The 14,230-nt window shown below is 37.2% G+C and overlaps 1 protein-coding gene across 7 annotated transcripts in view; it reads right to left on the bottom strand.

The window, feature by feature from the left end:
- LOC149676505 (uncharacterized) overlaps positions 1–14,230 on the bottom strand; it is a 142,532-nt gene that overhangs the window by 23,421 nt on the left and 104,881 nt on the right. For 6 of the 7 annotated variants that reach the window (XM_089837555.1, XM_089837556.1, XM_089837557.1 and 3 more), the window contains one exon: positions 10,725–14,211. In XM_089837555.1, coding sequence (XP_089693681.1) covers positions 13,600–14,211 — 612 coding nt within the window. In that variant the 3' untranslated portion in view covers positions 10,725–13,599. Of the gene's footprint in view, positions 1–8,685; positions 8,912–10,724; positions 14,212–14,230 lie in introns of those variants that run through there. The other variant, XR_016366462.1, reaches the window with a different exon arrangement.

The following is a 14,230-nucleotide window of genomic DNA, read 5'->3' as shown; positions in this document are numbered from 1 at the left end:
AGCTAACACGTGTGGAAATAATTTCGAAGAGTACTTTTTTATAGATAAAGAAACGGTGTTTCAAAGTTTTAAGAGGGAATGGTGTAGCGCCAAGTAAGGGCCTTCGTTTGTAGAGGCTAGAATCAGGGTGGGCCCTGTTACTAGGGTGCCCTCGAATGAGATTTACTCGCCCGTAAGAGAAGGAGAATTTTTGAGTAAAAATAAAAGCAGCCCTCTCTCTTTCTCTTTCTCTCTCGCTCTCGCTCTCTCTTGGATGTAGGATGTTGAGCCGAGTACCGCAGTTGAGTACAGTTAGGGGCCGGGGTGGGGCCCCCGGGCTCCAAAAACCGAATGGCCTAACCTCGCGAGAGTTTTAAAATCGCTCTCTCGTGCCGCCAACGTTGCTGCCGCTACCGCCGCTGCTTTTACGACTATAGCAGTCCAACTTACTTCCCCGAATATATAAACTTCTAATACACTAAACCCAAACCTATTTAAAATAAATTTAAATTTACCACCATGAATATCATTCATACTTACTCAAAGTATTAAATTAAAACCCAATTAAAAATAATTTATAAAACAAATAATTCCAAGTTCAGTATTTTTGAATTTAAGGTTCAATATTCGTGGGAGATATGAATTAACGTCACATACGCCAGTATTTTTTGAACGACGTATTCGCTTTTCATACACGGGCGAAGGGATATTCTGGTGGATTTGGATTTTGGTGGCGAGCCCGCGCTCTAAAAACATTCACGTTTTTACGTAAAAAGAAGAAAGATTTTAAGGACCGACGCTTTTTTCCCTCTCCACGCACACGTACGCGTATATAGGTGTATAAAAAGTGGTACACCTTAACTGTAGTCCTTCTCGCCTATTTAGGCCTAAAATCCCTTTCGTCTACCTATGCCTTACAGGCTGATAAACCTTAGAATAAAAAATAGAAATTCAATATTCTTATGTACAACTTCACTTCCCAATCATATCGATTTTAAGTTTGGTCTACAGAACTTCCAAATTATTTTATTTCCATTATAGACCAAATCCTTTTCATAAACAATAAATCAAATATTTCTTAATTAATTAATTAACAATTCAAAAGACATGTATTTACCTAAAATATTAATTAAATCCTAAAACTATGCCTACTTAATTACAGGTATTTGCTTTCATTTCGAAAAACAAAGTCTATTTTTTATTTTCAGGTGAATTTTTCGTTCATCAGAAAATGGCGGTGGAAGAGAGAGAGGGAGAAAGAGAGAGAATTCGAGAAGATTCTTTGACAAGAAAAAGAAGAAGAAGAAGTTGGAGGAGGAAGGGGGATTGAAATTGGAAGAAAGCGAGAGAAGGAAATTGGGAAAGAGAGAGAGAGAGAGAGAGAGGTTAGGGGTTGGGGTGTGGGGCGATTTGGGATTCAATCGATGAAATTATCTGCATGGAGGCTGTGCCTTAAGAGAGAAGATTCCTTTCCGCGCAGGTCCAGATGAGCGCCCCAGCAATCACAAAATATAAAGAAGAAGAAGAAGAAGGTCTAACGGGGGTCGGGGAAAGGGTGGAGGGGGGTGGTGCAATTTTCAAAGATGATCCTTGATGGGAACCTCCCTTTCAATCCTCCCACAATCTTAGAATTTCCTTCATTTTCACTCTAAGGGAGTTCGCCCCATAAGCAGCACAAGAGAGAAGGAAAGAGAGAGAGACAAACCTTGATTCTCCGCTCTCGCGCCTCCCAATCATCTCGTGCTGGCGGCAAAGGGGGCGGGACCATCCGGGCTAGCTACGGCAATTAATGAGACTGCGCGCCACTATTCTAATGCGGCAATTCTACCCCCTACCCCTAACCCTAACCCCCTCCTTGCCTAAACTCCCCCAACCCCTTCGCTGCTGATGGAAAATATATTCAAGATGGGGTCGCGACTTATACTAGGGATGATGGGGAGAAGGGGGGCATCGTGCCCCAAGATTTAAAATTGCCTCCATTTTAAACTTCTTTTGAAAATGTATTTTTATTTTTATTTTTTGGGTTTAATATTTCAGAATAGTTTAGAGGTAATTAGGGTGGTTTTTTGAATTGTTAATTAACGTAGAATAATTAACTACTTTGTCTTCGATAATCCCTAATATAATAATGTATGATATGAATTTGCATTTTTCTTTACGTGTATGTGTGTTGGTTTTTTTTTTTTGAAATTTGAGAAATAGGTATAGTAATTAAAAAGAATTTAAATAATTATAGTTGAGTCGAAAATTATACTATATTCAATTATAAATTAAACATGACTCAAAGTATATTTAAATTCTCTACTTTTTCGAAATTTCAGTTCAAAGGTCATAGAAGAAACACTCGGACAGAGTAAGACGCCATATTCGAAAATGCAAATTTAATTGATTGATTAAATTTAAACAAATATTTAAATTCTCTACTTTTCAATTTCATTTCGAAATAATAGAAGAAAGTGGAATGGGACCGAGGCAAAACACTCGACATAGTAAGACACGCTATTCAATAATGCAAATTTAATTAATATCAGACTGATTAAATTTAAACGCTAATGATCGGATTGAATAAATTACAAAACATTTATAACGAAGTCCTATCTCCAATAAAGAAATATATAACAACTCTAATTAATTAAACCTAAACTTCATTAAGAAAACGGTCAACAACAATAATTGCGTTTAATTAACTATTCCAGCATTTATTCTAGGTGATGATAATTACCTCAAGATGGCGGAAGGGGTCACGCCCCTGGTAAAAAAAACAACACTTTTTTATTTTTACCCCAATATCGATTTGCACTAAAACAACAGTCAGTAAGTCCAAGAAAAAACTTCATCGAAAATTAAAACCAAGTCAAAATATGCAAGTATAATTTTAGGTGAACACCTGCATCCCCAAAATAAAAAGAAAAACGAAAAATTCTAGGTTTAAAAATAAAAAATAATTTGAAATTAGTCGATTAATTTAGCATAATTATTATATACCGCTGAATGAGAAAAAAATAATCATAAAACACGCTACAGTGAGAGGTAGAGAAAGAGAAACAAGTTGGGAAACCAAAATAAACCTCTCCGAGTTGAGACGCAATTAAGAGGTTTTTCTTAAATAATTAAATATAGTTGATGTTATTTATTTTAATCATCACCTTAATTCTAGTTAAATCGTTTAAAGAAACTTTATTCCAAAAGTTATTTTAAACATAGCTATTGTTGACGTTTGAATTCAAGCGTAGGCCTCTTTAACAATTTTTGGAAATTTAGGGTATACAAGGAGATTGATTCACAATAAATGATAAGAAAAGCCGTAATTGCCTGAACCTTTGATAGAAACCCTGCCATTGGGAGGGAGGCTAGACGTTTCAAGTCGTAACCCTAGCCGATCGCCGCGTACTTCTTAACCCTAACGATGGTAATGGAGTAGAAGCCAAAAATTGCATTCTGGTAACACGTTTGCTCCGATTTGCCAACTACGAACGCGGTGACAGACACACACACACACAAACAAACACGTCCAGTGTAATACCTCTCCGTGACGTCATCGTCACTCGGAGAGGTAAAAAGAAAGAGGGCAATTGGGGCTGGGGTTGAAAGAAACTGGGGGCCCCTGGGGCGTTAATATACCATACCGTTTTTCTCCTCCGTTTAGCCAATTATAGAGGGTTTTAAATGTTTTTTGCGGGGCGCGTGCCCTAACCCCTAATAACAGTAACTCGACCTTTAATTATTCCTCGTTGTATTTTTTCTTTTCCACTTTTCATAATTATAAGTTTGTCTCTCTATTTTTCGATGGATGCCCAGCTCCGCCGCGATATAATTACAGTTTAAACAAAACTAAAAGAGGAAAACAACAATCTTCGTCGTATTTAAAGTTAAAAAGAAAACCATGATAAATTCCAATTCATCTTAACGGTCTAAGCAATATACGGTAAAGGTCAGAGAGGATATCGTTGATCTATATTGGCTCTAAGTCGATGAACATAAGTTGGTTGGCAAAACAAATTATTGTGGAATTTTTACACTCATTTCCTACCTTTAGGGATTTATTTAAATTTAAGGGAAACCTAGCTAATAATTATTTATTTTTATTTTTTGGAAATTGAAAATAAATATTTTTTATTTTAAATAAAAATTAAAAATTTATGGTAACTCGAATTTCGTATTTCGTATTTTTTCACGAGAAGTGTACCATGCACAAAGCGGCGTGGTAATTGTAACACAATTCTTCCCAACATCATTTAGATTTGGAGTGTTTAAGGTTAATAAACCGAATCACATACGGCATGTAAATAGTTCCCTCATCATTACTCTGCTTAACTATTTGATTTCCAAGGCGCATGCACGTGTGGATTAATTTTTGTCCCACGTCAAGAAAATCAAGGTTTGTGGGCTAATTGATTGCTGGGGATTTAGTAAATACCAAACAGTTATAGAATTCACCCTAACACGGTGCGATGCCCATCTGAATTAAGTTTGATGAGCGGGATAGCAAACTAAAAGGGTGCGTGAGCCTGGGAAGAATTATGATACATAACTAAAGTATTAAGAGGATACAGAGTGTCACTCTTCTTCTATTATCTCCTTCTGGTATTTCGTATTTTGGCGAGCTTAAATTCTGATCATAGTTTGGGCGCGCGGGCGGGCGGATATGTCTGTTCGAAACAATAACCGGAAACCACAAATGTATTTAATATATAATAAATATACGCTAATTCGAGCGCCGGGCGCGGTCGAATTAGCGTTTAAAATTATCTATCCGCTAAGTTTAGTAACCCATAACCTAAACAATACCTAAATTTAAGAGGAAACTATATAATAATATTAACATTTCCGCTAACCATAATCCCTTTAATGGTTCATTCTCAACTAAACAGGAAGGATTATTAATATGAAATTATATTTAAATCGCAAAGACCCTTAGTGTTAAACGCAAAATCAAAATGAAACTTCGGCCATTGTATCGACGCTGGTCAGTTGCTACGTTAACAACATTCGCGTAAAGCATTTTTTATTACTTAACCATTATAATTATCCTTAATATACACCTAAATCATAAGACCATTAATTTTAAGTTAAGCACGAGTAGATGGTAACCTTTAAACTGAAAGGAACACTTTTCAGGTACTATGTTAAGTACTTAATCTTAACTATATCAAGACCAACTCAGACTCTTTACTTTCACGTTGGTGAAATAACTTAGCTCGCTTACTAAGACACGTGTCAACGAGAGATTCGCGGGGTTTAGTTTGAAATTAAATTTCACTTATTTCGTCGGGTAGTGTCGAGATGGCACCACCTCATTAGCGACTTTCTTTTAGTCATAGCTCACTGGATCATGCCTTACTGACGCGTGATCGAGCGAGCTACGCGTTAGCAGACGATATATTAAATTTTTTAGAACTCTTTGCGGTATCATTGTACATTCGGCTATTTGAGTATTCAATAGTCTTATCTCATAAATATACGAGATTCGTTCTAAGTCGTCTGCTCTCACATCTGAACAGGGAAATCAAAGTACCAACGCGACTGAAACAAAATTAACCAATCGAGTAACGGAAACGTTAAGATTTTACTTCTGAATGGGCCTTGGCGATATGTCGAATATATACCATACATTTAGTTTTCAAAATGGTCAAACGTCCATTTTGCAAAACTGTATAACCTTGGATGAGACTGTACAGTCTCATCCAAGGTATAACAAAGCGCTTTTTGTCGGTGATGGGGGGAAAGTGAAAGGGGGTTTGAATGTTCAACGGGGGCGGGGAGGGGGAGGTAAAATTCCGGGCTGATGTCGGCGATTTTTGGCGATCGCCAATGTCCCTTCCTAAACAGCCCATTGAGCTTTTCGGTCAAGAAAATCGACTGCCAGCCAGGAGAGAGAAAGAGACGACTGAACATTTTGGAGAGTGGACCTTCTTTTACGGGGTGTCAAACTTCACTTCTGACAGTCTTGAAAGGGATAGGGCCCCCCATCGTATTTTGGCGGGAATGGCCAAGCATTTCTAGGATGGATACGCAGTTTGAAGGGACTTTAGCAGAAAAGGTTTTATCCGTTCAGGGTCACTCGACCGACCCTAATCTAACTGAAGGAAGTCTCCCACCCCACTCATCCACACACCCACCTCCAAAACTAAAAGAAGTCTATTAAACCTGACATTGTTATCTAATACCGAATTTCTTTCGTTTACCTTGGCGTTCTTGGTGTAATTCGAACCCTTATTTTAGTTTAATTGGCTTCTGTTTAGTGTGAAGCGAGAGTTGAGGAAGGGGGAAAGGGGGTTTAATGTGAACTGACCGAGGGGCATTTCCCTCTTTAATCGATGTCCGGTGGGGCAGGCCATAGTAACGGTTCGATAGGCTTAAGACGGCCAACGAGCGGCGCGAGGGGTCAAATATCTCCGATCAAGCGATATACCGATGGGTGCCAACTTTAAAGCGCGGACGTCAAAGAAGACCTTTCTTTTTCTACGGATGCCGCTCATTTTTTGGACTAGTTCGCAAATTTTGGCCCATTTGACTGATTTTTCAAACTCTCGCTATGTTAACTCTAATACAGGGTGTTTGTGAAAGGTCTATCAATAATGAAAGGGCGTATTTATTGGGCCATTTTGAGTCGAAAATGTTCTATGACATTTTGCCGTCCGAGCCACTGTTTTCAAGTTATGATTGGAGTAATTTACGGATGACCCCTTAAATTTAATTAAGAAATTGAAAGACAGCGCTAATTTAATGAAGGGGTCATCCCTAAAATATTCAAATCATAACTCGAAAACCGTGGCTCGGACGGCAAAATGTCATAGAACATTTTCGACTCAAAATGGCCCAATAAATACGCTCTTTCATTATTGATGGACTTTTCACAAACACCCTGTATAGTACTCTCTGAATAAAGTTTCGTACAGTGATTTTTCGCCAACTGAAGCAGGGATATTGGTCTATATAGCAATTTAGTTTCGTTTATGTTTGACACTAGAGCGAGCCAGCGTCGTCTTTAAGGGTAAAACTCGCTATAGTGAATATTATCAGAAGGTGATAATAGAAGAAGGATTACACTCTACATCCTCTAAATACTTTAGTTATGTAATTCATGATTCTTCCCTGGCTCATGCCCCTTTTTGTTTGCTCTCCCGCTCATCAATCTTCTGATGGGAATGGCACCGTGTGAATTCTATAACTGTTTGACCGTACTAAATCCTCAGTAATCAACCCACAAACCTTGATTGTCTTGACGTGGGACAAAAATTAATCCACAAGCGCATGCGCCTTGGCAAATAGTTAAGCGCTTATAGAGTAATGATTGAGGGAATTATTTATCGCGGATGTGATTGGGTTTAGTGTTCTTGCTATAATAAATGTAAAATGATGCTGGGAAGAATCATGTTACAACCCCTCCGCTTTGTTTTGGTACACTTCTCTCGAAGAGAAGTATTATATACTTCTAACAATATCGGTCTTTATTTGACGAATTTCTTAGGTACGAGAAATAAATGGCGGGAAAATTAACCGAGCACTTGGTGGTGTGTCTCTTTCAGCAACGATATTTACCTTCTTAATAAGATATCTATTGACTTTCACGGATCTAGATGTTTGTTTTGGCGCTCCCAATTTCGATCATAAAACGTGTGTCCGCTGACGAAATTAATCGCGCCACGAACAATATTGGGCGTTGTCCTATGCCTTCAGCTTTTACGGCAAAAGAAACTAACCCTAGTCCCCTAATTGACCATTGTCACCATAGTTTTCCCGCCATCACTAATCACGTGATACATAACTCTATATCAAATCACGCGCGCGCAATTTCAAAATTCAAAAATAAACGCGCGCGAAATTATTCCGAGAGAGCGCGCGAAATTATTCCGAGAGAGCGCGCGAAATTATTCCGAGAGAGCGCGCGAAATTATTCCGAGAAAGCGCGCGAAATTTTAAAAAACAAATATTCAAAGGCTTAATAACGAATATTTTAATTTAGGCACTATAATATGAGATTAGCCCCAACGCGGCTTTAGTTCAAAATATAATTATAGGTTAAGTGGCCCACCCCCGCATCCCCAAATATGAGCGGTGTACATTCTTATCTTTATAATTACGAGGGAAAGAAAATTCTTATCTTTGGCCCTTTTTTTTCTTTTCTTTTAGGATGTATATTAGTCAGAATTAAAATTGATGGGTTTTTAAATAACATCGCGTAAAAAAAGGTAACTGATAAGAAAGGGGGTGGAGTTACCTCCCCCCCCCCCTATTTAAGGTCGGGGGGAGGGGGGCGGGGTTATAACCCATCTCTTAACTAATAATACGGAATTGTTTTATCAAGTTTAGAAAATGGTATAGTTTGAGATACGCGAAGGGGGAAATTAATTACTTCCAAACTCGAAGGAGCGAGAGAGAGAAAGGGTCAAGAACCAATTACTAAAAGTCGTCTCTAACACCTTTGTTCTTGGTGGCCAAGAATGGCGCAATCTTGCAGATTGTGCTTACATAATGTGGTATTTAATGACGTAATCAAATTTATATCTATTATTGTTGGGGGGCAAAATAGTGACTCGTATAGTTTCAAATACAAGTACATTCTTAGAAGTTGACCCTAGTTTGACCCGGCGACGATTGGTTGCATGGGATGTATGTAAATTACGTATTTCTTAATTTGCATATTTTGGGGGAAGCTTACACGATGCATCTATTCAATTATGATAAAAAGTAAACGTGTCCTACCGTTCAGGTAATGTCCGAGGTGGAGAATGTCCGTTTTTGAAGGCGATGTCCATCGTGGAATTCCTTGTTGAAAATTCCTCCAGGCTTATTTGTTGTGTGGGCGAAGCAAAGCTCGACCGTTCTTCTCTCCTCGCCGTCGGTTTCCGTACGTGAACGTGGCGTAGAAAAGTCTACAAGGAATTTATTTTCATCCTGGTTGCTTGTGCTGGCAATTTTTCCATCATTTCTAAAGTAAAATTCGTGTTAAAAGCCGAGGCTTAACGATATCTGACTTTTAATTAGCGCGGGGGGTACCTGGGGGTCGACAGGGGCTCGGCAGCGTGGCAGTGGGAGGGCGGCGCAGCCAGGCTAACGCGAGACAACAAAAAGAAATGAAAATTCCAAACCTAAAGTTCGAGGGATTGACGATAGAGGGCGGTAAAACGTGAAAATATTCGATTTTTTTTACGCCATGAAAAAAAATCGAATGTTTATGGCCATACCCCACGTACTCCACCTTTGTCTTAAGAAACGACAGAGGGGCTGGATACTAGTCATAAATAATTAACACCAACATCTTTGACGCAACGTGTACCTTGAATCGCCAGTACCATCCCCGTAATGCCTAACCACGTCACAACGCTTGTCTTTATGATACAATGGTACACTATCGAAGACAAGTCACGACAGGCTGATAAATAAAGACTTTTTAAATAGGCCATATGGCCTGTAGAGCCCACCAAGCACTTTAATTAAATAAACTGGACATTGGCCACTTAAAATTGTTAATCTTGGAATATTTTTCATTAACTGAATGGCCACAATACCAGCAGATCACCAGCTTATTTTTAAAGTGGACATTTGTCCAGGACCAACGCCTTATTTCTCAGACACGAGGTCAAGCCTACCCAAAATTGGAGAGGTCATCAGCTTTATAATTGGGTGAGGGCAACAATATATCACAGGTGGTCAATCGCCCCAAAAGAAGTTGGTAGTTGAACACTCACTTACCAATCTTACAGAGATCCTTAGTTAATCAGTTTCACTTTACAATAATGACGTGTGATTAATTTTGGTCTACGATGCCGGAGGAAGTTAAGGAGATGAAATTGAAAGCGACCAAGGGTTGGAAGGGAAGTTAAAAATATATATTTTTTAGCTTAAACTTTAGTCGACTCGTTTTACGGTGGGGGGTCAGATTAATAGCTTCAAATTTTCTTGTCCAATATTTCCTCATTTAGCCGTCAACCTAACGCTATTTTACACAATTTATCACGACAAAATAAACCTTCTAAGCCTAACGAAAAGAAAAGAAAAAAATTACAAATTATATCTTTCGCCCGTAATCTATACTCTCCATTTTCTCTACCGAGTTGTTTTTCAAACGTATTATAACGCCTACGCCGTAAAAAACGTCATAAGGTCTAATTGCGCCAAACGAACGTACAAAGTCCCAAACTCCCAACTTAGTTAGCACTAATGGCAACACTATATCTTGGCCAGTATTAATCTGTAAAAAAAAGTACAACATTCTGCCATTACTCTGTAGGAATATACGGGTCTAGGATAGACTAGAAATAGGAAAAGTTTCAGTTCTAAGAAATATCAAGAAGTGATATCTAGTTTAGTAGGGAGAAGGTATAAATTCGCCACATTTCCAGCTTTATCTCCAGTCCAAACGTAGGTCCTGAGTTAATCCCCGCCGCCTCTAAATTACAACCAGCATCTCATTGGTTCTTGAAAACACGTCAGCGCGACGCGAATGACGAAAATTACGTATTTTCCGACTAAGGAGAGGCGAAATAGCCCGGCCTCCTTTTACTTCCCCCCTTGTATTTTTAAAAGGGGGATGGCGCGCGAATACTTAGTCATCTTATACCTTCCCCCTAATAAACAAGATATCACTTCTTGGATAGACTAGAAATAGGAAAAGTTTCAGTTCTAAGTAATATAATAACAATAAGTGCGATGATTTAAAAACTTATGAATAAGCACTTAATTGTTTTTAGATTACTTTGATGATAGAAATGTTAGTAAGACAGAAAAAAGAGTCAGTAATATTTTCGAGGATCTATAAACACCATATTTATTACTACGTACAAACGTGACGTTTGTTTATTTGTTTTGTTTGTTTTTTAAATTAAAACGAGACATTTTTTGTTTATATAATAATTTCGGGCTATTTTTTTAAAACATTGTATATTTTTAACTGGGCTACGAATCACTCATTTTTTTTTCTTCTTTCATTAAAAGCCAATCAGTATTTCGTTAATTATTTGTTTATTTCGCGTATGTTTGTTTGTTTGTTTGTTAGTATATAAAGGGGGACCGTATTATTATTATTATTATATTCGACGTGATTTTATTGGTTTTGTTTTTTTGTTATTTTTATTTTTTAAACAATTTCAATGATTAAGGCAAGTTTATAAATAGGAACTTTCTCGGGAAAAAATGTTCCACAAATTTTGACATTTTCGTTTTTTTTATTAATTTAAAATTAATTCGGATTAATTTTAAAATTAAGGGGGATTAAGGGTGAAACGTTTTAATTCCGGATTTTTTTTTAATAAAACAGGGGAAGGGGGCGTGGTCGAATCCTTTTAATAGTTAAACGGTACCATCGAGTGACGAAACGGAGTTCAGCAATTTTTTTAGGAACTTTAAAATTCTTGAGGTAGAGGAATTCTTACGTAGTAACGCCAAGACTCCGCCTCTTTTTTTCGAGACCGTAATCGCACCAACCACCACCGACCCCACCCCGTCTCCGAAACAAAACCCATCATCCCTTATGTTTTTAATTACATTAATTAAAATAATTAGGGCATGGGGGAAATTTAATTTGAAAAAGCGCTTATTTTTTTACTCCGATCTGTGAATTTTATTCCTATTGTGAACTTGCGCGGTATACAGGAGTTGATAACTTCGGAGTGAGTATACAGCACCCACAAATCAAGAGCTAATTAACTTTGTATATATATATTTTTTTAATTATTTTTTTTGTATTTTTCATTAAGGAACCTTTTTCCGAAATTTTTTTGTTTTTTTATTTTTTAAATTTTGCGAGGGTTTTAATGGATTTTTTTTCTCTACGTAAAAATTGGCTAAACTGACGATTACTCAAGTTTTATTTCTATATATATATTTATATATATATATTTATATATATATATAATTAATTTTTAAATTAATGTTTTGTTTTTTTCGTTTTTCACGCTAAATATAAATTTACGTTACTAAAAAACACGCTCCTTTTGGTTTATCGCGGGGTCATTTTTTTGTTAGTTAGGTTACGTTAGTTAGTGACCCGCGAGATTAACGTATAATTAATTAATTAGTTATGGGTATCGGCCATTTAAATTTAAAATTTCAATCGCTTTTTAAGCGAAAATTGTACCTACATTTTATTTTGATGAAAATTCGGGAGTAGATAAGGACCGGGCCTTGGTTCGCTAAATATTGGAAGGTATACCTCCGCGTCCGTTAAAAATGGTTTAACAACGTGATGTAACGCGTATACTTGTGATTAAAAAGTCCAAGGCCCCGCCCCTTTTCCCCCTCCCACATCCCTCAAATAATTAATCATATTGCCACTTCCCAATTTAATCGATTAATATATTTTTTATTTTGATCTTTTAAATGGTTTAAATGGTTCAAATTAAAAAACGTACGTAATGTCCATCGATATGAAGCTAATAGAGTTAAAGGTGAAGAAGGAAATTACCTCGTCACCTTTGACCCGGTTACTTCAAAGCAAATGGACAGACAATAAGGTGACCCTTGTCGGTTTTATTTTTTTTTTTAGTTTAGTTTATTATTAGGAACTGATTTATATGGGAGGAACGCCCCCCTTCTCGAATAGTTAATGGAAGATGGCGCCAAGCTATTCTATAAACTGGCGCCATCTATTATTATTTTTAATTTCAATTTCAACAATATGGCGAGCGCTACTACGAGTTTGAAAAGGGGGGATGGGGATGTTTTCTCTATTTTTGTTGTTCCCCTCCCTCCCTTATTTGTATTTGTATTTATTTATTTATTTACTTGTTTGTTTACTACGTTTAGGAATATTATTCGTAACTAAAAATACGTATATATAAGATTAGGTTTCTTATAGTTATTATAATTTCTTTTAGATCTACGACGACCATTTTTGTTTTTTGCGTTTTGTTTGCGTTTTTTATTCTTTGAAATACAAATATAATTTCGTTATCCACTTTTAGTGAAAAATGACAAACATTGACAAAGAGACCCAAAAAGGAAAATGAATAGACGATATAGCGCCTTAGGAATATTTAGGCCTATTCGTTAGTTTAGTTTAGTTTAGTTAAGTTGTTAAACCTATTTCTCGATTCAATAATTATTTATCTTTTTTTTTGTACAATTATTCTTTCCCCATTTAATAATAATAATACTTCATATAAAGTTTAAATATTATTATTTTTTTTTATTTTAAACACCGAATTGAAAACCACGAATTATTTATATTATGTTGTTTTTTTAGGAAGGGGGTTTTTTATTTTTGTTTTTTTCTTATGACGCTATTAAAAAAACCATTTTTTTATAATATGTATTTATATATATGTTATTTGTTTGTTTTTGACGTCATAAAAATGACGTCACAGGAACTTTGACAATCAATCAACTCACTCAATTTTTTATTTCCGAAGTTCAAAGTTCAAAGAAGTTCATATAGTTCATTTCGTTCTCTCTTAGCTAAGCCTTTTTTTAGTAATCCAATCGAAGGAGAAACGTGAATTTCTTCTCGATTTTCATGACGTCACTTTCGAAAGATCGTTCATTTGTTAGGAATATTTTACCATTTAAACAATTGATGAATTTTTGACAAATGTAATATTTTTTTTTTTTTTTTTAATTTTGGGATTTTTTTTCCTTGAAAAGGGGTAGGGTGGGGGTCAAAAATGTTCGCCAGGCGATTTAAGGAATGTTTTTATTATCATTGGAGAAACAGAGTGCCATAGAGGTTACCGGGGTCATGGGTTTCGGGGGCTGTTCGTGAAGTGAATTATCAGCGGCGTTTGGTTTGGGTGTGTTCGCCAAGACGTTGTCTAGAGCGGCGGCGGCGTTCAGTCGACTCAAGGTGGCTTCGAGGTCGTCGCGAAATTCGCGTTGTCTTTGTAGAGTGTCAGCGAAGACGCGCAACGCCTCGCCACCTCCGTTTGAGGTTGAAGTTGAGGTCACCGCCATTGTGGTGTTGACATTATTGACGTTGTTGTTATTGTTGTTGGGGCAAGTTGGTCGTTGCCGTTGGGAGTTGGCGTTTGGGAGACGCAAACAACCCCGGTTGGCCGTCATGACGTTGTTGAAATGGAGTCGAGCGGGGGCCACGTGACTAGCTGTTTCGGCATTGGCTAATTCGCTCAACATATCGGCGGCCGAGGATAGCGTCACGTTGGGGGAATTCTTCCGTTGTTGGTTACTGACTCTTTGTTGTTGAAGTTGCGCCAGTTGCATTTGATGCAACTGACGCAATTGTTGTTGTTGCGCCAATTGGTTTTGAAGCGCCGCTTGTTGTTGACCATTGGCCTTCTTTATTCAACACACAAGT

Source organism: Phalangium opilio, unplaced genomic scaffold, assembly GCF_054372755.1.
Source record: "Phalangium opilio isolate 3A_F unplaced genomic scaffold, DU_Popi_V2 ptg000045l_1, whole genome shotgun sequence".
Classification (NCBI taxonomy): Eukaryota; Metazoa; Arthropoda; class Arachnida; order Opiliones; family Phalangiidae; genus Phalangium; species Phalangium opilio.
The sequence above is the reverse complement of the archived record's forward strand: the minus strand, read 5'-3'. Positions and strand labels throughout refer to the sequence as shown.